We start from the raw sequence: 22132 nt of genomic DNA, 5'->3' as shown, positions 1-22132 counted from the left end.
TCGATCGTTCCAAGCATCGAGAGAAACCAGAGTTGGTGTCGTCTCTTACCGTGTCCAGGACGCCCGGACAATGCCCGCTCGGAAAAAAGCAAAGATCTCTGCTCGTCAGTCCGCAGCGACAGCATCAGCCGAACTTCCCAAGTCGGTGCCCGCTGCCGGAGCCGGAGACGCCGCGCCCAAATCCGACAGCGAGCACGATATTGTCAACGACCCATGGACAGACGAGCAGGAGACCGCGCTGCTAAAGGGCATTGTGCGATGGAAACCAGTTGGTGCGTAGCAGAGAATCCCAGTTCCATGCATGGATGCGCTAATTGATGTCGCATGCAGGAATGCACAAACATTTCCGCATGATTGCGATCTCCGAGTACATGAAGAGCCAAGGCTACGCACCGGCGAATGAAGAGCATACGCGCATCCCAGGGATATGGAAGAAACTGAATTCGCTGTACAATCTGCCCGCGCTGGACGAGCGAGTGCGTATTCCCTGTCGGGAGGTTGCCACTGGCCTCACCTCTGATGCCTAGTTAAATAGGAAGATTCCATCATCTACGACGAATCTGATGAGTCGGAGTACTGCCCTTTTGAACTACCGCAGGATGAATTTGGCGAAATGATGTTTGCCCGACGACTAGCGGATGAGCCGTCAGATTGGAGTGATGCATCGGACCATGCGGGGTCAAGACGAGGTAGCACAGTCGCAGATACAGACGGTAAAAACTCCAGACCTGATCATATGTCCGTCGGGTGACGTCTTCTAACCAGGCAACGCCGGCGTAGAACAACGCTCATCACCCGCACCGTCACGCCGCCGCACAAAGTCGACGCGCACCACACGAGGCACTCGCTCCGCGCGACTTCAGGCAGAAGCCGACAACGCCAAGAAAGCCACGACGCCATCAGCGGCCGACGATGAAGACGTGAAGATGGAAGATGCAGATGACGCAGACGAAGAGGGCGGAACAGATGATGCCGAAAACGAGGATGAGGCGGCGGCAGAGACTCAGTCAACTCGGACGACGCGGACACAGACCTCCAAGGCGAGGCAACAGAAGGAGTCGGGGGCTAGAGGGACACGAAGAACTGGACGAAGGCGGTAGAGAAGTGGCCAGGATGAGGGTTCGTATGTATTATTATTTCTCCGGATACCAATGGGAGCAATTGTAATTTTGTATAGTACAACAGTTCCTCGTCTCTATTGCTCATCACTGATCCTCACCGACGTAAGTACAAAAGAAATAATCCAAATGCACGGACAAGTCGTAATAATGGAAACACTGCATAAAGAACGGAAATGGTCGTGACAACTCAGTCTATGAAACAGGTAGATAATACATGGTCTGCGTTTACAGGCGCTTCATGATCGCCTCAGCATATTCGTGGGTTTTGGCCGAGCCACCAAGGTCGGCAGTCAGAGTCTGCGAGGTCAGGTTAGCACTGGGGAATTCAAAGTAAGAGATAATAGAACTTACCTTGCCCTCAGCCAGCACATCAAACGCGGCCTTCTGAATGCGGTTGGCGTGCTCGTTCAGACCCATATGCTGAAGCATCATGATACTGCTAAGCAGCAGCGCAGTCGGGTTGGCCAGACCCTTGCCGGCGATATCCGGGGCGGAGCCGTGCACGGCCTCGAAGATGGAGCACTCGTCACCAATGTTGCCAGAGGGCGTCAGACCCAGACCACCGATCAGACCAGCGCACATGTCGGACAGAATGTCGCCGTACAGGTTGGGCATGACCAGGACCTTGTCGTTGTAGGGGACCGGATCGGTGACCATCTTCAGGCAGGTGTTGTCCAGAAGCTCGGCGTCGAACTCAATATCCGGGAATTCCTTGGCGATCTCACGGGCCGTGTTGAGGAACAGACCATCCGACATCTTCATGATGGTGGCCTTGTGCACCACGCGCACCTTCTTCTTGTTCACTGCCCGGGCGTGCTGGAAAGCGAATCGAAGCACGCGCTCCGAGGCCTCGCGGGTGATGAGCTTGATGCTCTGGACCACACCATCCACCACCACGTGCTCGATTCCCGAGTACTCGCCCTCAGTGTTCTCCCGGATCAGCACGGTATCGACGTTGTCATAGGCGGTCTTGTACCCGGCAATGGAGCGGCACGGCCGGACATTGGCGAACAGATTGAAGGTGCGTCGGAGGGTCAGGTTGAGCGAGACGTGGCCCTTGCCGACGGGTGTCTACGAGATTTGTTAATAGGCCGCTTATGATGATCGCCCGATGAGAGGCGTACCGCAAGAGGGCCCTTGAGGGCGACGTAATTTCGTTGCACACTTTGGATCGCCTCATCAGGAATGGCAGTGCGGCCATCCTTGAAGATCGGAGTGACGTCGACCGGCTCCCACTTGATCGGGACCTAACATACTTAGACAACTGTTCCGGGAAGACGCGCTGGGTTGCAAACCTTGGCCGCCGCGAAGATGTCCTTGACGGATTGCGAGATCTCTGGCCCAATTCCATCGCCCTCGATGAGGGTCACCGTGTATTTGCCCTATCCGTGGCATTAGCACATGGCCGTTTCATCAATTGGCTGTCAATGCATACATCCGGGCCTTTCTGACCCTTGAATTTACCAACTTGATTGCTGGCAGCAGCCGCATAATTGCGCGCCTACAAGATAATGCTGTTAGTATGAATTCTAGAGCTTTCTTGCTGCTCAATGGCGAGAGAGTGAGCTCCAACCTGCGAAAAGGCCGACCAGCGGCCGCGAGTTAAGCTCGCCGTCCGCAAGCACTGGCGGGGCGCAACAAATGCACGCGCAGAGATCATGATGCAAAACAGGCACGAGATCCGAAAGAAAGATTTGGTGACCTGCGGCGTGGAATCCCGACCGAAGTGTGAAAGTAAGAGCAAAAAAAGAAAAAGAGAGAGAAAAGTTGCATTCGCCGATGTCATGTTTTCCGTCAAAGCCGGACTTGGATTGGATGCCTGAAAATGATGCCTTATTCCGCATTTCGGAACTGACGGGGATTTGCTCAGTAAGCTCGGCGTCTCCCGAGTCCCTGATAAACTTGGGTTACATTCCGCCAACGGAAGAAAGGTGATTCTAGATACAGTATTCAGATTCGAATTCGGAGCTCATGAGCTAATTACAGTTCCGTGTCGACTCGCCCCCGACCCGTCAGCCGCCATGCCGGACGACGTCGACGTCGCCCAGTACTACAACCTGCCGACCGCATATCCAGAAGAATGGCCGGCGCAATTGGACGACGGTGATGCCCCGGAGACCGTTCCTGACGATGCAGCAGCCCGGAAGAAACAGCTGAAACAGCAGCGCAAGTCCGCCAGGTACTCCGCCCTGGGTCTCGCAACCAGCCGGAATCTGGCATCAGCCCCTTTCAGGGCGGGCGCCGGCGACCATGCCTCCGGCAAGGACGAGCCCGATCCGCTGGGCTCGTCTGATAGCGTTCTGCACATGCTGAGGCAGCGGGGATTGCCCGTCGACGAAGACCCCCAATTGCGCGGCCGCTACATGCTGTCCTCGACCAATTTCTCGCCCGCCTTGTTCCTGTCCCACGCGCATTCGTCCGCGTCGACGCAATCGCTGATGGAGGGCCTGGAGTTTCTGTCGCGGTCGATCGACCAAAAATCGGCGTCGCTCAAAGTGCTGGTGGAATCGAACTTCGAGCGCTTCGTCCGAGCCAAGGCAACCATTGACAGCGTCTACACGGAGATGAGGAATCAACAGACTGACAAGCGTTTGTCGCATACCCGTCGCATTAGCGGGCACTATCGGTTTTCGCTCCAAGGAGCTCCGCCGCCTCCCCCACCCCCGGTACCTTCGCGCAAGACGGCTCTAACGAAGGAGACTGAATACGGGGTGCAAGGGATTCGGGAGCCGTTGGTAGAAGCGTCGCTGAAGGCAGAGGAACTATGGGGCCCAGCGCTGAGCGGTCGGGAGCGCGAACAGGGCCTTTACGCTGTGCTCGCGGCAATCGAGAAGAACCGGGCGGTTTATGAGATCGGAGGGAACTTGGCGCGGGCCATTAAACAGCGGGACTACGACTCGATTTTTGAGGCTTATCGCCAGGCCAGGACTCTGGCGAACGAAGCCAAGAACATCACAGACCGCGCCGTCACCGAGCAAAGACAGCTAACCGACGATGAAAGCCATACGATTCTCGTCACCGGACGCATGTGGATTGACGTCCAGCAGCAAGTGGAAGCGTTTAAACGGGAGCTCTGGCGGCGTCTGAACAACGTCCATACATCTTCGCAACAACACGTCACCGCAGCCAGTCCGGTGGAAGAGCATATGGAATTGATCTGCGCCCTGCTTGAGCTAGGAGTGGAAGACAACCCCGTGTGGATTTGGCTCCTCAGTCGGTATGACCTGATCAAAACGCGGATAAAGTCGTTCTGCGAGCGTGCCAGGGCCGAGATTGAGATCCTCCGCCGACGGCTGGATGCAGGGGACAAGCCATCGCCGCAGGTGACGACCTCTTTTCTCCGCCTTTCTCCGCGCGATGCTACGGAACCAAGGGACCCGATGGACACGGATGCAGTGCTCGAGCTATGGGAGTGCATCCATACATTTCTAACGAAATTGTTGTCCACGCAGAACGGCTTGCTCGGCGAAGTAGTTGATTTTTGGGAGAATGCCCAATCCTTCATCGACGGCAACAAGCAGAAGTTGCTGCCGGCAGGTTTCGAAGGCGAGAGCCGCCGGCACCATCGCCTGTCGTCGGATGGCGTCCGGCAACTCCGGGACGGCGTGGTTGATCTTATCGAGCTGATCCGGTCCGCCGTGCTGTCTCTTTTTGCTGATCCTCCGCCTGAAGACGTTTCCGCCTTGGCTGCTCCTCCGCCGGCAAATCCGGCGACGCCCATGGGCCACCTCACGCCGACGGAATCGCGCTTCAAGCTGGATCCGAAAAACGTTCCGCCGCCTACGGCCGGTAGGGGTGATCCGTGGGAGGGTTTTGCGTTCTGGCCGCCGTATTCCAATTCATTAAGTGGGGTCCATTACCTCAGCAAGTTTCTGATCATTATCGGGACGGCAGCCAGCGAGATGTCTGCGCTCTCCCCGGTTGCATCAAGCGGTGGAATGCACGATCAGCTAAAGAACCTGGTCAGCATTGCCCGAGAACGATCCGTGCGTATCGCCTGCTCAGCATGGAACAAAGACGCAGAGAATTGCAAGTTGCTGGAGGACTGGACGCGGGATCCAGAGCGCCGCGAACTAACCAAGATGCCGGGGTTCTTTGTTGCTTTTGAGAGCGCCGTGCTGGCGGACATGCAAAAGATCCTGTATATCTCCGAGGCCATGAGCAAGCCCGGCTCGAAGGAGGTCGTGACTCCGCCTCCGGCAAAGTTGCTCCAAATGGTGCGGTCGCAGTTCGTGACCAGTGTCTACAAGGCACTCAGCGGACTAGTCGAGAACGCTGAGCGTCCACTTAAGACAGATGAGGACGACGAATGGTCGACGGTGGGACCGCGACCGACGGTGCCGATGAGAAGCGTCGACGCAGCGATGACCATCGTCACCAGAGACAACATCGATGCGAAGAATAGGGTGAGTTGCGGACTAGTTTATCACTGGTTGCCTCTGTGACTAACTTGAACAGAACATTCGGATGCTGCTCACTTTGTCGAATCTCAAGGCACTCCAAGCGGACTTCGTCCCTCGACTCGTGTCGAACTTTGAGACAGCTTTCTCGGTCAAGCTGACAGAGGAGGCCAATACCATACGTGACGTAGTCGACCAGATCGATGCTCGGCTCTTCCAGTCCTACACGAAGCCCACGGTTGCCGCGCTGGACGCGAACATCCGCAAGGGCATCACTGCGCCGGACTGGGTTCCAGCCACCAGCCCACCGGAGCATGTCCGGCCGTATGTCTACAACACCATGCTGACGCTCGTTCTCGTCCACAACGAAATCACGTCCACCATTCCTCTTCCTCCTGGCAACCCACCGACACCCACCGCGCATCCTCTGCTGACAAGCGTCCTGACGCACCTTGTCACACAAATCTCCATCTCCCTCCTCAACGCATTCATGGAGCGGAGCCGATACACCTTGCCTGCCCTGATGCAAGCTACCTTGGACACCGAATTTATTGCGCAGACGATGTCGCAGTATGTCAACGAGGAAGCATCCCAGATTCAAAGTCACATATACCTCGAGCTCGACCAGCGCACGAGCAACGAGGCGCGTGCCAAACTGCAGGCAGAGTTGGGGGACATGCGTGGGATTCTCAAGCGCTTGCGCGAGCGCACCAAGGGACAATTTGCATGCTTCCGCAAGCCGCGGGTGCCTATCAGCGAGCGTCGATGACCTTTCTTCCATTGTCCATCGACTAGTATAAACATGTAATGATCAATCATGAGCAGGGGTATCATAAGATTGAAAACACAAATCATTGTTGTAATTGCCCGGTAATCCTCTGCACCTTACTGAGCAACACCTTACTCTCCCTACCCAATCTCTTCTTCCCAAACTGATCCGGCCGTTTTGCCCGCCTCATCGCCTCACGCTCTTTCGCCTTTGACTCTTTCTCTCTTCGACGCGCCTCAGCCTCTTCTCTCTTTTTCTGCGCAATCGCCATTTCCTTGGCGAATGGATTCGGTTTCGGTCGTTTTTTTCGGCGAGACTTTCCCTCTTTACTCTTCTCCTGATCAGAGTTCTGTTGTTGCTGCCGTTGTCGTTCCCTCTCGGCCGCCGCATCGATCATCGCCTGACGCTCCGGGTGCAATTCAAGGCTCGCGGGTTGCGCATCTTGCTTCTCGTCTTTGTCGTCTTGGGCAAAGTAGCGTGGTCCCGAGGAGAGCTTCTCTTGTTCCTGGGCTTTGATTTTGGCGTAGGCTTTTTTCACCTTGGCTTTGTGGATAAGGTCCCGCTTTATTTTTTGAACTGTTATCCCGCGTCAGCTGTTGTTAAAAGTGGTCGTCGTATTCTGTCAGAAACTGTACCTTTGCGACGATAGGTCCCATCGGGCAGATTTTGCGGGCCGACGGAAATTCCTTTCTTCTTCTTGGTAGGCTGTGTCGAAGACTCTTCTTCGAGGGGGCGTTTGGCGGCCATGCTGCTTGCGTTTGGCTGTTGAATCTGTTAACGAGGACTTGGTCCGAAGATTCGATCAAGATAACCCAGGTGACAATATTATAATATAGCTAATGGTTACATAACCATGAGTTACTTATCACTGATCAGATAACTTAGCCAAGAAGCGCTTTACACGTGGAAACCCTAATATTACCCACTTAAGTAAGTGGCTTAGTCATTCAGGATCGTCCGATCAGCGGAGTCAGCGGGGACTTCATGACTCCAACAAGTGTCTGGCATTCCCGGATTGCCGAGAAGCTCAAGGTCTTTTTTGTAGCTGTCATGCTATTCACTCTGCAGAACAATATCTCTTCAGTATACCAGTTAATCTGTCTGGACTGATTCTCCGCAAATTTCCCGCAAGATACTGCGTACAGCGTACAACAACAGATCGAGTACTCTGCTCGGTAGTCCTTTACAAACGCCGTTTCTCTCGCCACTCCCTGCGTCGATTGCCTTCCATCGTTCTCCGACTCTTCGATCTCCTCGTGAGACGACCGATCCCACCTACGGGGTCATGTTATCCTCCTCGTCTGCTTCGTGGTAGCGATCTATCATGCCGATTTTCCAAGATCCAGATTGTACTTCTTTTCTAGCATCGTTCCGGAGCCGGTCTCCGACGTCCAGCCCTGATGACGACACAAACCGTCAATCTGTAAACGAGATTTCGACGCTATGGAACGCGCAAGACACGCAGGATGTGCACATGGGTGGCACTTCGCCTTCGGAGGGCGACATGGGGGATCCCCAGGCAGCCCGGGCCCATGTGGCCTGTCGTATGGAGCTGATTCAGAACATCAAACGGGGCCAGAGTAGGGATACAAGCTGGGCAACCCAGCAGTCGGTATGTTTGTCATTTCGGTTGACTCTGCTCTTTGACTAAGAGTTCAAAAGGCAGGCGGTACTCCCAGCCAGCCCTGGCTGTCTGGTCAGCAAGTAGAAACGCGCTCTTCTCCCCAATCTCAGCAGGTCGAGGTGTCCGTACCAGTTTCCTCACGTGCAGAAATCGAGCGTCCGCGTTCGGCACTGCATTCTGGAGACTTCAGGGAAGGCGCTTCGCAGGCCCGAGGCCAGGAGATTCCCGCCCAACGCCGTTTTGACGTGCCGGAACGGCCGTCAGATGGGCGCTTGGCTTCATCTCCCACAACGCCATGGTACAGCCATTTGCTGGGGACGTCAGCTTCCACCAACGAAGCCTGGACGGCCGGGCGAGCATTCATGGTTCCGAGATCGCGAGCTCCCTCTCTGGGATCGTATCCCCTTAGCTACGTTTTGAAGGCGCCGACAAGTCCACTGGTCTATCAGGCCAGTAATACAGATCTTGACTCCTCGACGAGTCATGGATCTATGGACTGCCCGGACGGAGCGAATCGGCGCAGGACCCTACCTCCGGAGACATTTCGCGGATTCGGCAGCACATCCCAAGGCATCCAGTTCGATCGTTCGTACTCTGAGCAGAGCGAGGATGGAGCCCCTCAGGCACCTCCACCTCGAAGGGCGGTCACATCCGCGTATGTTCTGCAGCCGGCCTCCTCGCCGCAAACCCCGTCTCGAATCCGGCGACCATCCTACGCCTCGGAGCAGCCACCTGCTCTCCATGCTCCAATGGTGGGGTCTTACGAGGAGTCGATTCTCCGGGGCCGCATGTCCACGACGCCGTCAAAACCGTTGGACTTCACGGCACAGATTGGCGTTCTCGGTATGGGGAAATGTAAGCCGAGTCTGCGATGCCCGCCGCACGTCACGGTGCCCTTCCCTGCAGTGTTCTACAGCTATCCTACGTCGGGGAATGGGCGATCGATCGCGGACGACAGCCCAAGCCCGTACGTGGGCTTGATTGATCTAGAAAACTCGCTCCCACCTGCTGATTCAAATGCCGGTCATCCAGATAGCGGATTGAAGCGTGAGAAGCGGAGCAGCACAGGCAACACCCTCAAAGCACCACCCGGGGGGTCATATCGTATCCCGCAGCGGGGGCAACTACAAATCATCATCAAGAACCCAAACAAGACGGCAGTCAAGCTCTTCCTGGTTCCATACGACCTCGACGGCATGGAACCAGGGACAAAAACCTTCATCCGCCAGCGGAGCTACTCGGCTGGGCCCATCATCGACATGCCGCTGACGCAAAAAACCGACCGGCCCCAATCCCCAGTTGCGGACGACCCCAACAAGGATAAGCCCACTCTCCGGTACCTCATCCACCTCAACATCTGCTGCCCTTCCAAGGGCCGGTTCTACCTGTACTCGACCATCCGCGTCGTCTTCGCGAACCGTGTCCCGGACGGGAAGGAGAAACTGCACAATGAGATCCAATATCCGGAGCCGCGGTATAGTCCGTACAAGCCAGCCACCACGACAACAACGACGACCACGAAAGAAGATCGGGAACGGCGACGACGGAGCGCTGGACCTGCCACCAGCACCACGGCGGCCGCCGCTGGATCCTCGACGCAATTCCCGCATCGGACGGGTCCAGCGTTGTCCGCGTCGCAGTTGCCTGCTATCCCATTGCCCATGCCGCCGTCAACCAATACTACCACCTCAGCTGATAATGACCCGTTCAGATAAAATCTTCAGCGGCTCTTCTTGAGTTTCTTTTTTTACCCCGGCGTTGAGCTACAGGTTATTATCATTTTCGCAGGAATATGCCGAAAAACATACACGTTATTGAGCTCCCGACTCTGGTTAGTCACAGCATCTATTACTTTGGGTATATAATACGCTTTTGGATGGGTATTTATGGAGAGGGACATATGGAGTTTGGTTCGAATAACTACACCTCTTTTTTGCCTACGTGATAGTTTGCATATCGGCATACGGTTTGATATATACCTACCTATATTCATAGCAGTTAATAGTGGATATAATCTTCAAAGACCAAGTTCAATTCAAACCACTGCTTATCTACATCGAATAGATCTACGTTTCTAGATCTTTAAAGCGAAAAAAAAAAAAGGAGAGAGAGAGAGAGAGAGAGAGAGAGAGAGAGAAAGATTCAGCCTACATGCTCCACAATCTCACTAACCAGCACCCCATCCTTGACATAACTCTTGATCTGCTCCGGCACCGGACACTCCTTGGTATCCGCCTCGTCGGTCTCCGGCGGGAGCATGACATTGACGCCCGTGGTCTTGGAGGTGATGACCTCCGTCGAGAGACTATCCTTGGAGAGATACACGGTCGCTCCATCGACCTGATCGAGAAGCACGGTGGGAACGACACCGTCGATCTGCACGGCGAATTTCTGCGACTTGATGACCTCGAGGCTGCTGACGAGCGTGTCGACGATGAGCGAGAGACCGGAGGTGTTGTCGACGCTGACGGCGTTGGCTTTGCCGTTGATCCTGATGATGGTCTTGTTGCAGCGCGAGATGAGGATGGATTGGTTCTGTTTCGCGGAGATCTCGACGATGTCGGAGGGGGAGTCGTAGTTTTCGATGAACCATTTGTTGCCCTCGAGGTCCTTGCGCGCGGGCTTCTTTGCGCGCATGCTCTCGGGTTTGGCGGGCGGTGCGGGCGACTTGCCGCGGGCGGTGGTGGATGGGGACCCTGCTCGCAGGCTGCCCTGGGAGCCGGTGCGCTCCGGCACTGTCGCGCCTGCGCGGAGGCTTGGGTTTTTGTGCGTCATCTGCGACTTGTCCACCTTGCGCAGGTTCGCCGTAACCGCCGCGCCTTTGTTCAATTCCTCAAAGACGGCGGCCATGTCGACATTCACCGGCGGGTTGTTGCCATCCTGTAGCAACTCCGCCGGCGGCGGCGGTGGCGGCGGCGGCGGCGGTGGTGGCGGTGCGGCACCTCCGGCCGGTGGTGCGGATGCAGATTCAGACTGGATCTCCTTCAGCGCTGCCACCGCGTCGATTCCGTCCGCGTCATTCCAGGTGAGGCCCTTGGGGTAGTGCTTCGTGAGGTACTCCGACAGCGATTTGAACACGCGGTAGTAGGCTTGAATGTACTGCACATGCAGCGGTTCCCTGAACCACCACATTAGCCAAAAATAATCCCCACATCCGCTGCAATTCCAACATACTTGTCCTTGTAATCCCTCAAAACCTTGTTGCCATAGTACTCGGCCGCGGCCGCCGCGTCCTTGACAAACGCCGCCGGCTTCTGCTCAAAAAACCAGCCCAATGCGATGATCCCTTCGGCAACGGCACTCAAGTGGTTGAAATACGGCGATCCCCGGTTCGACTCCCGCAGGTTGTTGATCGTATCGGACGCCTTGTGCAGCTCCGTCATCAGCTCCGGCGTGAACGTCTGTGGCCGCTTGGCCTTTCGCGAGACATGGATCAGCGTCCGCTCGGCTTTGAATGCCCAGACTACGGCCTCAGCCTGAAACCCTCGTCAGCGTATGTTACCTTCCAGAATCACCAGGCCCCGGTCCTCCCTACCTGTTCCCCAACGAGACCGCCAATCGACTTGCCCAGATCCACAAACTTCTGCACATCGCCGTTGATCAACGCGTCAAAGTCCGCGAGCTGTTCCGGCAACGCTGGCGCGGCTGCTGCCTTGGGAGGAGTCGGAGGCGCTGGGGCCGGTTTCTGGGGTTCGGCGGGCGCGGGCGCAGGCGCAGCCCGTTGCGGGGAGGCCTGCCCCTCGCCATTGTAGTTGAATTTCCCGACTCCAGAGCTCTCAAGGGACATGGCCATGTCCTCGAGGCGGGAAGTGGCTGCTTCCAGCCTGATCGTAGATGTACGTCAGCTCGCCTTTCCGGGCCCGGATTCACCACGTTGGAGGACTTGCCTCTTTATGAGGGTGGTCATGTTATGCATATAATTTCCCGACGCCATCTTGCCGGTGATTGTCGACCGCGTCGACCCGACAATCTATTCGCAATGAACGTCGAGGCAGCAGTTTGGTTGATGCGGGCATGGGGTGGGTTGAGCCTAGAGGAAAGCTCCTGATGTATACGACGACAATACGTCATAATACTGACCGCCTTCTTGATATTTTCAGAGTTTCTCAGAGGACAAGAACGTCGAGTGGTATCGCGACGTAATTCCGTTTATCCCAAGCGTCAACTCTCCGAGCCGATAAGTCGACAGCATTGCCTGGTATCCAAGACGAGCTCAAATCCGCCAAAATGAGTGGTGGCATCGAATTTTGCACGTTGGGAATGTTCATCTTGGGTAAGCCGGACACCCCGCGCTGACCTTGGACCGCCAAGTTGATTCGTGCACCCAGATGAAATCGAGTTTGACGATGGAAAACCACCTGTACATGGCATCGCGGGAGGCGCAGGCACACATGCTGTGGTTGGCGCACGTCTGGTTGCCGGCCCAGAGCACAGCAGGGCTGTCAGTTGGATCATAGACGTAGGATCGGACTTCCCGCAGCCGATCTTGGACCAGATCCAGTCATGGAACACCAGCTGCATGATCCGTGTTGATAAGAGTCGGTTGACGACGCGAGCATGGAATGGTTACGGTGCGAATGAGAAGCGAAGTAAGCGCGAACAACATCGCCTCCACTCACTGGTACTCAGCTAATGAACTGTTTCCCCTTGCAGATTTCAAATACCTGACGCCCAAGTTGCGTCTTGAGCCGGAGATGCTCTCGGATGAACAAGTCATGTCAAGGTCATTTCATATGGTCTGCTCGTCTGAACGAGCCATACGTATTGTGGAAGAGATCACTCGACGTCGGAAAGATCTACAGCCGGCTCAAACCTCGAGACCAATATTTGTCTGGGAGCCTGTTCCCGATCGCTGCACGCCAGAAGATCGGGAAACGTTCCTTGCCGCGTGTCGCGTGATTGATATCGTGAGCCCCAACGAACTCGAACTGGGCATGATGTTCGGCCGACCAGGCTGGAACGAGGATATCAGCGAAGATAGAGAGATCGTCAACAGGATCTTGCGCTCAGGAATTGGGGCAGATAAAAACGGCATCATCGTAATCAGGGCCGGGAAAGACGGCTGTTACGCATATGGCAAAGGGCAGAGGAGACTATGGCTACCCGCATACCACCAACCTGCTCCAGACGGCCAATCCCCCGTGGTTGACCCTACGGGAGCGGGTAATTCGTTCCTCGGGGCCTTGGCTCAGGGCATGGTTAGCGATGATGATCGAGCACCGATGCAGATCATCGCGAGCACCCTAGCCGGATCGGCCGCCTGGAGCAGATTGGTCGATGCATGGGGTGATAAACGCCAGGTACCCAAGGCACTGATCTGCGCGACCACAGCCGCAGGGTTTGTTGTGGAGCAGATTGGCGTGCCCAATGTGTCCAAGGCAGCAGACGGAAGCGAGTGTTGGAACGGGACTAGATTCACAGAACGACTCCATATGTATACACAGAGACTCTGCAAGATCCTTGAGGAATCCTCACAGACACAAACTTGGTTGACAGAATAGACCGATCGCTCGTTAATACCCTCCATCCATCGTATCGTAGCGAGCGCTGCTCCCTTTTGTAGCCATAATATCCTCCCCCGCAGACGCACCTTCCCCTATCTCAGCGTCTATGACTCGTTGTTCGCAGCTTTCTGTTGCCGTTCGTACTCTCGAATCTGCTTGCTCCAGCTGGATACCAACGTCAGCACCTGCCATCTGAAGGATCGGAATTGCAACTCACTATCGGCTCGGGAAGAATCGGTCCGGATCAGGCATTCTGTCACGCCGTTCCCGCTCGGCGCTGATGCTCCATGTGATTGCGGCAATGCCCAGGATCGCCAGGCCCATCTTCGCGGTGTTGGCCTTCCAGTTGGCTGGTTGAGCGTACCAACCTCCGGCCGGCGACCAGACCTCTTTAGGGTACCTGTTGCACCGTCAGCAAGCAATTGGCGCAGAATCGAGCGATCAGGATGCGTACGGAATTTTGCCGCCTCCACCCATGATGGAAGAAGGAAATGCAATTGTTTTCAGCGCGATATGAGTCCGAGTTCACGGCGACTTGCGGTGCCGGGCGGTTTGACGTTTCTTGGATCATTCGACGGAAGATCTTTGGTCATGTGACATCGACGCTAGCTGTAACTGGACTAGCGCAATTTGTCTTTTCTCTCCCACTCCCCGTGACTTTCCAGCAGCTCGACATTTTTCACGGTAGTAGTTGGACGGTGTCTCTTCCAGTCGGTGGACGCCCTGCCGCAGCGCCCGAATTCTAATCCTTGCAATTGCCTCGCCTCAAACAGAATTGGATCAGATTCCCCGATGAAAAGACTGCAGCTCCAGCGATGGAGCGGCACCGTCCTGTCGCCGCGGACATGCCCAACGAGTCGTATAGCACCATTTGTCCGGCTACAATCGACGGCATCGTCGGCGGCCCGAGTTGAGGATGTTCAATCGCTCGAGAATGAGTCGCCGGTCTACTCGGCGCCGCGCCGAAGACCCAGGTCCCAGTTGCCATCACCGCCCGTGCAGGCGGCTCGAGAATCCGCAAAACTCGCTGCACTCCATGCGCGATTGGGCCTGCCGGCTCGATTACCCTATGAGACCCTCGCACGAACGCTCGTGGATGCGTCGGCCGATCCGAACCCCAAGTTCAACAACGAATCCCTGGCCTCACTGGGGCAGGAGCTCCTCGCATACTACACGTCTGAACACCTCATCTGCACGTTTCCTCGACTTCCTATGACGGTGGTGCAAGCGGCCATGTACGCATACGTCGGGCCAAAGTCTCTGTCAGCAATGGCTCGAGAATGGGGCGTGGAACTGGCAGCGGCCCCCGGCGGAGAGGTGGACGCCGGCGTGCTGCAATTCAAGCGTGTGGACCCGGGCTCCGAGGTCGGCCTTGATCCATCCGCGACCACAAGACCACGGGCCAATGTGTGGCGGAAGTCGATTTCGTCGGGGGTTGTGTACGACGATATCTTCGGGGATCCTGCGAAGAAGGCGATTCCGCCGTCTGCTGTGGACCCGCGGATTCCCGACCCCAAGACGGTCAAGGGGGTGACGGCCGAAGAGGCCAGCGCCACCTTTGTCCGCGCTCTGATGGGGGCCGTCTACCTGCACGCTGGGCGACCGGCCGCCAAGCGATTCTTCCGGGAACACTTCCTCTCCCGACACCTCGACATTTCGAAACTGTTCCAGTTCGTCCAGCCAACGCGCGACCTGGGCCGACTGTGTGCGCGCGAGGGCTTCGAACACCCGGTGGCGCGCATCATCAGCGAAACCGGTCGACTCAGCCGGCATCCGGTCTACGTGGTGGGCATCTTCTCGGGCAAGGATAAGCTGGGCGAAGGCACCGGTGGCAGTCTGGCGGAGGCTCGAACCCGGGCAGCGGTTGCAGCGCTGAAAGGCTGGTACCTCTACAGTCCGCTGCAAGTTCGCGTTCCGAGCTCGACCGAGGAGGAAGGGGCGGAGCCCTGGAAGCCGGTGTATGTGGATCTGGGCGAGGTGATTGTCTGAACCAATCTGCCCTCTACGACTCTTTTGTGTTTTCTTTTTTTTCCGCCGCTGTTCTTACTCGGTTGAGGCTGGCGCTTGTGCATTGTATTTTTGATCTCCTGGCTCCCTGTTTCTCGGAATTTCCGCAGAGTCTCGATCTGAGTGTGCCGGGATAATCTCATGTACAGTACTATGTTGGGAAGAAATGACATGTCCAGTTAATCCCATGTCTCCACGCCGTTGTTCATACGAGTAGAAAGTTCAATGCTTGCTGAGTTTATTATCCAACCACAGCCCATACTCGTCCCAGAGCTGGTCGATATACACTCCAAAGAGCTCCCTCCAGATGCCCTCAGTATATCCTTTCCTGCGCAGAGTATCATTCAGCAGTCCATTCGCGCCGTCCCCAATTCTCACATTCTCTATCCATTCCAGGAAATACGCGGTATTCTGGTAGCCCGCATCCCACTTGTCCGCCCTCTGCCCGCTCGTCGAGGGGCGCTTCCAATGCCGCGCTGCGAGTCCTGCGCGCAGCCTGACAAGGTCGGCAATCCCCTCGATCAAGCCGCCCGGTGGTCGCGGAGATCCCGTATGCTGGTAGCAATGCACCAGCTCATGAGTAATGACGCCCTTGAGTTCCTCCGCCGGCGCGGGATGCGTCCGCGCCGTGCGGTCGATGTACGACAGCGAAAAGTGGATTTCCTTATGGTCGTCATCGAGCTCCGTGCCCTTGGTGTAAGCCACGCCGGTGAAGTCCTGCAGGATCAGGGTGACGCTGCGGGTGGGCGGCAGCGCGGGGGTGAAGTGGAGGCCAGGCACGGAGTAGGACGGCGTGTAGAGGGAGGCGACGATGAACGAGAGAGCGTTGTTGAAGACGTGTTCCAGGTCGGGGAGCAGCCGGAGGAAGGCGCCCGCGCCGGGATGGCGGAGATCGCGGACCTCGAGCCGCAGCTTGGGCCGTGGAGGGGGCTTGTTCGATGTTGGGCGCGGGGGAAGCTGGGGAGCCTGCGGTACTGCTGTTGCAGTCATGGTGGGCCTAGAAAGGAGTGTATCGCGGATTCGATGGGTGGTGAGGGATGGGAATTTCATCGTGTTGGATCATTGAGAGTGGTAGGCCTACTCAGGAGTCATATGGTGTTTTACTTTGTACAAGTCGATCGAATTGGATTCTGAGTCGATGCGATGCGGCCCTTAAGGCCTGTCCTGTCCCTTCCCTACTTATGTACTACAGTACTGTACTCGTACGTACCTTGAGATTTAGTTTGAATGTTCCATGAATCCGTTTCTTTTTTTTTTTTTGCCCCTGGTTCCGAACTGCTGGTTTCTGGGTCGCCCCTCTTCATGAATCGTCAACTGGCCAAGCATCCTCATGTTAGCGGGCTCCAAGAGCAAGCACAATTTCAATCGGATCCTTGCTCTACATGTACCACCGTCCTAGTCTGTACTCTGTATCGGTTATTCCTACTATATTCCTACGATATTTGCAATTGTCCTACGAGTATTCTTGTATTCAGTAGGTAACTACTACTTATCAACTTTGGACAGGACGATAGACTGGGGCACGTGCCCGGCCGCGCGGATAGCCCGAGAACTGCGGTTCGCGCTAGGTTACTTACTTTTAAGTAGCCACACTCGCCCTCCAACACCACCATCGCCGATCACCAGACGGGGATACTTTTTTTTTTTTGCTCCTCATTTCACACCTCGACCGCGCTCTCTTTCTCGTTCTTCTGCCTCCCGTTGTCCTCGCAACGGGCTGTCCGACCTCGCGCCTTCCTCGCGACGCGTTTTCGCCGCTCCTTCCTCGTGTCCAACTCGGCTTCTTCCGGTAAGCACATGGTTCCCTCCTACTCATCCGTCGCTCCTTCCACTGCTGCTGTTCCTCGCTCTTGCCTTTTTCTTTTTGTTGTTCGACTTGATTGCTCTGGAAACGGCACATCCATTTCTCGCTCTTGCCTTCTTCGTCTCTCAAGTCCCCGTTTCCCTTCACTGGTGATGCATATCGGGCGATCACACAGCTTCTTCACCCATGGCTCCTTCCTCTCCTGTGCAGTGTGCCTCCTGCCTTTTTCAACAGCTCTGGATGGCAACAGTAAACAGAAACATCCCCAATCATAGCGCCGGTTCTTCTTCTCCCTCGCTCTCCTCTTCTTCTTCTTCCTCCTCCTCCTCCAACCATCCTCCTTTCACAACGCTCGGGGCTTCTCCTCTTGGCTTCATTTCCCACTCCAACTGCTTCTTTTCCTGCTTTGAGCAATTCTGTTTCACTTTGACACTCCTGCTTCATCAATTTCCAATTTCCTCTGCAGTGCATCGGCTTCCACCCCGTCGGTGTCCAGCGGCTAACAGCTCTGTTCCACCATGGATAGCCATCAGGTGCCAATCCCAATCTCCCCAGAGAACCCTCTTGGGTTGCTCCATTTCCTGTTCTTCTTGGCTGCAATCTTCGTCTCAATCGACATAAACCTTTTCCTGCGCAACTTTTTCGTCCTCTCGATCGCGTACTATGTCCTCCATGTGATCGTTCCCTACGCCATCAAGCTCATCATGGAGGCCAAGGCACTCGAGACTTTGGCAGCTCTGCAGAATGCCAACACCTCGGTCGACAACAAAGTCGGCGCCCTGCAAGTAGTCAAATCCGAGATCAAGCAGCGCCGCGTGCCCGAGCCGGCCGTTGCTCCGCTTTTTGAAAGCACCCGCTTGGCCATTGCGGCTCCACACTCCAATCTTGCCTCCGCCGGCTTCTCTACCCTCGGCCATCTGCTCAAGCGTCTGTATATCCAAGGTAACGAAGTGGTCATTGCCATCAATGGGCGTCAATTCTACCCCCTGTTGCTCGAACGCCTGGGCGATCATAGAGAACGCCTTCGCATCCAGTCATCACAGGCCTTTACCGATTTTTGGCCGGCCTCCCCCTCGGAAGTCGAGCACCATGTGCTCGGCATTGCCCTGACCGGCCGCAATCCGCGGGCCAAGGAAATGAGCATGGCTTGGCTGTGCATGGTAAGCGAAAAAAAGAAAAAAACATGCTTCCGACTCGACCACCTTGCTGAGACTGGGTTTTAGATGACGAGGGAACATAGCCTCAAATTCCGCATCTACGTGCCCAGTCTGATTTCCAGTCTGGAAGACGCGGACAGCGGCGTCAGAGACGTCGCGAAGAATACCGTGATTGAACTCTTTTCGTGAGTCGCGAAACCGGAGCCTGGAGAAGCACGTCCTGACCTTTTTTTGCCCCGTAGAAGTGCTCCCCCGCGAGCGCTCGCAGATCTACGGCAGCAGCTTGCCGAACGGAATGTTCGCAGATCAATTGCCTCGGTGATTCTGTCGAGCCTGCATATCGCAGACCCGGATCTGTCCTCCAGCTCCCGGGCGGTCGGGCCACCTCGTCCGACCAGCAGCATGTCCACCTCGCGCCGGGACGAACCCGCTCGCCCCAACTCCGCCCTCTCCACCCGCGCTCCGAGCCGCCTCGACAGAGCTCCGAGCCGCATGGGGCGGGCTGCAGAAGGTAAGGACCTCGTTCCCGGATTCGATCAGAGGGTGTCTGACATTGTACCGCCATAGATGAAGCTCCGCAGCAGCGACCAGGGTCGTCTCAAGGTGAGCCGCCTCGCCCGGCGTTGTCTCATAGCCGGAGTGCTGGTGACTTGAGCAACGCGGCCTCAGCCGCCGACCAGGAACATAGCGACGTCATTCCTCTGATGGTCCGGTCGAATCGTGAGATCGACGACCTGATTCGTAACATGCTGCCTCACTTCGAAGGCAGGGAGACAGAACATAACTGGATACCCAGAGACAAGGCCATCGCCACGTTCCGTAGTCTGGCGCATGGCAATGCCCCGCGCGATTTCCCACAGCACTTCTATGCAGGCCTGAAGAGCTTGCTGGACGGCATCGTCAAAGTCGTCAATTCCCTGCGAACGACGCTTTCCACCAATGGATGCATTCTAGTACAGGATCTAGCCAGAATCTGCGGATCCGGGCTGGATCCTTCTGTCGAGCTTTTGCTCCAAACGTTCATCAAACTATGCGGCGGCATGAAGAAGATCAGCCACGAGAATGGTAACGTAACGGTCGACACCATCCTACAGCATGTATCCTACACTCCGCGTCTCCTGCAGCATGTTTGGTTTGCATGTCAGGATAAGAACGTTCAGCCGCGTCTCTACGCTACGGGCTGGCTCAAGACGCTTCTTGCCAAGCAATCCCGCCACAAGAATTCCCTAGAACACGGCGGTGGTTTTGACCTGGTCGAGAAATGTATCAAAAAGGGCCTGACGGATGCCAACCCGGGTGTCAGAGAAGGCATGCGAGCGACCTTTTGGGCCTACCATCAGGGCTGGCCGGACCGGGCTGCACAGTAAGTCACTTGCATGGGGTCGAATTCGAGGGGGAAAGAAAAGGCTAACGCCGGTAGGATCATGGCCTCTCTCGACAACAAAACGAGGACCATGCTCGAGAAGGACCCTGCGAATCCAAATTCATCGTCTTCGACGGCCTCCAAACCTGCTGTGCAGGGATTTTCCAAGAGCGTCTCCGCAGCGACTGGGCGACAGACGCTGAAGGACTCCATCGCAGCTCAGAAAAGGCGGATGGCGGCTTCCCAAAATCTTCCCCCGCGCCCGGAATCTGCGCAGTCGACTTTTGCTGAGACGAAGCCGACTCGACCGCCCGCGCGCGCGGCGACGTCCCAAAGCACTACGCAGACACAGACAGTGCCCACAGGAGCGTCGCTGTCCTCCTTGTCGTCGGCTCCCATGCGGCCCGGGTCCAGGGCTCGTCGGCCAGAACCGCCACGTCCGGCGACAGCAGACCCCTACGCGGATCGCCGACGCCAGAACGCAATGCCTCGGAGCGGGACAACCAGCACCGACTCGAGTCCCTCGAAGGCCAAGTCTACCTCGGCGACAACGCCGCGTTCCCGGACGCCTGCTCGGCCCAAGTCCAGGCTCGGTGCGGCTCCCACCAGTCCGGCGAAGAACAAGCCGAAGAAGCTCGATATTTCATCATCGAGGTCCGGAGACACGCACGGTCGGGATGACCAGCCCCGCAGCGACTCGGACGATATCTTACGTGCTCAGCCTTCGGTCGAAGAGGGCGTTTTGATTTCCCCCACGGAGGGCTCCTCTGAGGAAAAGATTAACATCGTGCTTCCTGACTCTGACCGCGGTGCGGATGGGTCCGAAGATCAGGCTGTGATCGCAGATGTGATTCCCGGGCCATCGCCTGAGCAGGCAGTGGAGACACCGGACACAATGGCACATGCAGAAGCAGCGAGCCAAAGTGTCGAGGAGGTCCCAATGGAAACCGAGCAGGTCAACAACCCAGCCATTGTCGAGGAAACTGCACCCACCGCGATATCTGTGGAGGATGCGCCTCCCACCCCGATGTCTGATCAGCCGGGTGGCGGGGATGTGATGGCGCCCACATCTCCTCCCCTGGATGATCCGACATCTGGCCAAGGAGCGCTACAAACCACGGTGTCCAGTGAATCGCAGGAGGAAGAAGCGGCTCTGTCTCCTCCGGGCTTGCCTCACGGCGTTCCACAGACCCCCAGCGGTGCGTCCGAGACGGTGTCTGCCGAGCTCGCATCCACGGAACGCACTCCCGACAAATCATTGCCGGCCGCTCATAACCCGGATGCCTCCCAGCCCGCAGCAGCGGAGTTGGCCTCTTCTGTTCAACTCAAAGTCTACGAAGATCCGGCGTCGCCCATCCCGCCGGAGAAACCGCCTGGAGATCGGGAGGAGAAATCACCGGATGTCCCCCAGAAAGTGAATGGCAAACCTGTTCTCGAAGAACTGCCATTGAATGAGCCGAACGCGCTTGCCAATCGCACACTCAAGTTCACGCCCTCTCCTGATCGGGGCTCCGTGACTGGAGGAATCTCGCCTGAGAAGGGGAAGATGTCGAACGGGCGACTAGGCCGGACCGGTATCACTGAACGTCGTAGAAGTGTCAGCCCCAGATTGAAGGACCCAGCCAAAGCTCGGATGTTGGTCGACAAGGGCATCCCCAGAGTGCGCAACTACACCTTGGATGTTCATGGTTATCGGAAGCTGCAGGGGATCATCCGGTATCATGACCAACTCTTCGACGAGAATAAGTATTGCCAAATGTTGCTGGCTCTTCTCGATGCGCTTGAAGACCCGCAGAGTTGGACGCGCTCGCCAGGCCTGGGCAAGCCATTGGAAGTGAAGTCGCAGATCCTGGCCACTATCCGCCTGATGTTGTCCTACAACCAGGGCTGGTTCTCCACCCATTACACTCGAGCCTTGACTGCTTTGATCCAGGCTCGGAAGCATTATGAAGTGAACAATCACGCTGTAAGCGGGCTCGAGGAGGCGGTGGAGACGATTGTGTCATCGTGCCAGCCACTGGCCGCGATCGACACTGTGTTGAATGTTTTGGATAAGGAAACCATGGATGAAAACGGATCGCGCGTGATCATCATGGGGAACTTTGTGCTGTCTGGGTTGGTGCAGCGGCTTGCCAGATGCGAGGTTCCTCTGGATCGGACCATCGTGGACCGGCTAGGCAAATGGGCCCACCGCAGCCTGACTGAAGGCTCGCCCGACATTCGGCGATCTGTCACGCAGCTGTGTGTGTCACTGCGTCCGTTGTTCGAAGCGGAAGAGGACTTCTGGCGTGCTATCGACTACCCGTCCGCTAATGATCGCAACTTGCTGACCTATTACATTGTGAGAGGAACGACTTTGGACGGGCCATTTGTGAAATCATGA

At 56.4% G+C, this 22132-nt stretch overlaps 11 protein-coding genes across 11 annotated transcripts; 6 read left to right on the top strand and 5 right to left on the bottom strand.

Annotated features, from left to right (window-relative positions):
• Positions 1 to 70: 70 nt before the first annotated feature.
• Positions 71 to 1100, top strand: VTN31DRAFT_1779 (uncharacterized protein; the record flags this gene model as incomplete). Its single annotated transcript, XM_069401873.1, has 4 exons — positions 71 to 272; positions 331 to 476; positions 536 to 713; positions 781 to 1100. 4 exons carry the CDS (start codon positions 71 to 73, stop codon positions 1098 to 1100), a joined length of 846 nt encoding a protein of 281 aa, XP_069264635.1.
• A 246-nt stretch (positions 1101 to 1346) lies between these two features.
• VTN31DRAFT_1778 (uncharacterized protein) lies at positions 1347 to 2781 on the bottom strand (the record flags this gene model as incomplete). The annotated part of the gene is made up of 6 exons (XM_069401872.1): positions 1347 to 1418; positions 1473 to 2192; positions 2246 to 2368; positions 2417 to 2503; positions 2557 to 2622; positions 2695 to 2781. 6 exons carry the CDS (start codon positions 2779 to 2781, stop codon positions 1347 to 1349), a joined length of 1155 nt encoding a protein of 384 aa, XP_069264634.1.
• Positions 2782 to 3142: 361 nt separating this feature from the next.
• VTN31DRAFT_1777 (uncharacterized protein) lies at positions 3143 to 6290 on the top strand (the record flags this gene model as incomplete). The annotated part of the gene is made up of 2 exons (XM_069401871.1): positions 3143 to 5527; positions 5580 to 6290. 2 exons carry the CDS (start codon positions 3143 to 3145, stop codon positions 6288 to 6290), a joined length of 3096 nt encoding a protein of 1031 aa, XP_069264633.1.
• An 82-nt stretch (positions 6291 to 6372) lies between these two features.
• On the bottom strand, positions 6373 to 7037 carry VTN31DRAFT_1776 (uncharacterized protein; the record flags this gene model as incomplete). Its single annotated transcript, XM_069401870.1, has 2 exons — positions 6373 to 6866; positions 6926 to 7037. 2 exons carry the CDS (start codon positions 7035 to 7037, stop codon positions 6373 to 6375), a joined length of 606 nt encoding a protein of 201 aa, XP_069264632.1.
• A 577-nt stretch (positions 7038 to 7614) lies between these two features.
• VTN31DRAFT_1775 (uncharacterized protein) lies at positions 7615 to 9629 on the top strand (the record flags this gene model as incomplete). The annotated part of the gene is made up of 2 exons (XM_069401869.1): positions 7615 to 7902; positions 7953 to 9629. 2 exons carry the CDS (start codon positions 7615 to 7617, stop codon positions 9627 to 9629), a joined length of 1965 nt encoding a protein of 654 aa, XP_069264631.1.
• Positions 9630 to 10056: 427 nt separating this feature from the next.
• Positions 10057 to 11848, bottom strand: VTN31DRAFT_1774 (uncharacterized protein; the record flags this gene model as incomplete). The annotated part of the gene is made up of 4 exons (XM_069401868.1): positions 10057 to 11032; positions 11089 to 11390; positions 11450 to 11738; positions 11802 to 11848. The coding sequence occupies 4 exons, from the start codon at positions 11846 to 11848 to the stop codon at positions 10057 to 10059; spliced, it is 1614 nt and encodes a 537-aa protein (XP_069264630.1).
• A 293-nt stretch (positions 11849 to 12141) lies between these two features.
• Positions 12142 to 13415, top strand: VTN31DRAFT_1773 (uncharacterized protein; the record flags this gene model as incomplete). Its single annotated transcript, XM_069401867.1, has 3 exons — positions 12142 to 12187; positions 12243 to 12503; positions 12568 to 13415. 3 exons carry the CDS (start codon positions 12142 to 12144, stop codon positions 13413 to 13415), a joined length of 1155 nt encoding a protein of 384 aa, XP_069264629.1.
• Positions 13416 to 13522: 107 nt separating this feature from the next.
• On the bottom strand, positions 13523 to 13895 carry VTN31DRAFT_1772 (uncharacterized protein; the record flags this gene model as incomplete). The annotated part of the gene is made up of 3 exons (XM_069401866.1): positions 13523 to 13583; positions 13636 to 13818; positions 13873 to 13895. 3 exons carry the CDS (start codon positions 13893 to 13895, stop codon positions 13523 to 13525), a joined length of 267 nt encoding a protein of 88 aa, XP_069264628.1.
• A 315-nt stretch (positions 13896 to 14210) lies between these two features.
• On the top strand, positions 14211 to 15407 carry VTN31DRAFT_1771 (mitochondrial 54S ribosomal protein mL44; the record flags this gene model as incomplete). The annotated part of the gene is made up of 1 exon (XM_069401865.1): positions 14211 to 15407. The coding sequence occupies one exon, from the start codon at positions 14211 to 14213 to the stop codon at positions 15405 to 15407; it is 1197 nt and encodes a 398-aa protein (XP_069264627.1).
• A 240-nt stretch (positions 15408 to 15647) lies between these two features.
• VTN31DRAFT_1770 (uncharacterized protein) lies at positions 15648 to 16415 on the bottom strand (the record flags this gene model as incomplete). The annotated part of the gene is made up of 1 exon (XM_069401864.1): positions 15648 to 16415. One exon carries the CDS (start codon positions 16413 to 16415, stop codon positions 15648 to 15650), a length of 768 nt encoding a protein of 255 aa, XP_069264626.1.
• A 1518-nt stretch (positions 16416 to 17933) lies between these two features.
• VTN31DRAFT_1769 (uncharacterized protein) lies at positions 17934 to 22132 on the top strand (the record flags this gene model as incomplete). Its single annotated transcript, XM_069401862.1, has 5 exons — positions 17934 to 18389; positions 18453 to 18571; positions 18629 to 18897; positions 18954 to 19749; positions 19807 to 22132. The coding sequence occupies 5 exons, from the start codon at positions 17934 to 17936 to the stop codon at positions 22130 to 22132; spliced, it is 3966 nt and encodes a 1321-aa protein (XP_069264625.1).

This window comes from Thermomyces dupontii (genome assembly GCF_041956625.1).
Source record: "Thermomyces dupontii strain NRRL 2155 unplaced genomic scaffold VTN31scaffold_1, whole genome shotgun sequence".
Taxonomy (NCBI): Eukaryota; Fungi; Ascomycota; class Eurotiomycetes; order Eurotiales; family Trichocomaceae; genus Thermomyces; species Thermomyces dupontii.
This window is presented reverse-complemented; position numbering and strand designations above follow the sequence as displayed.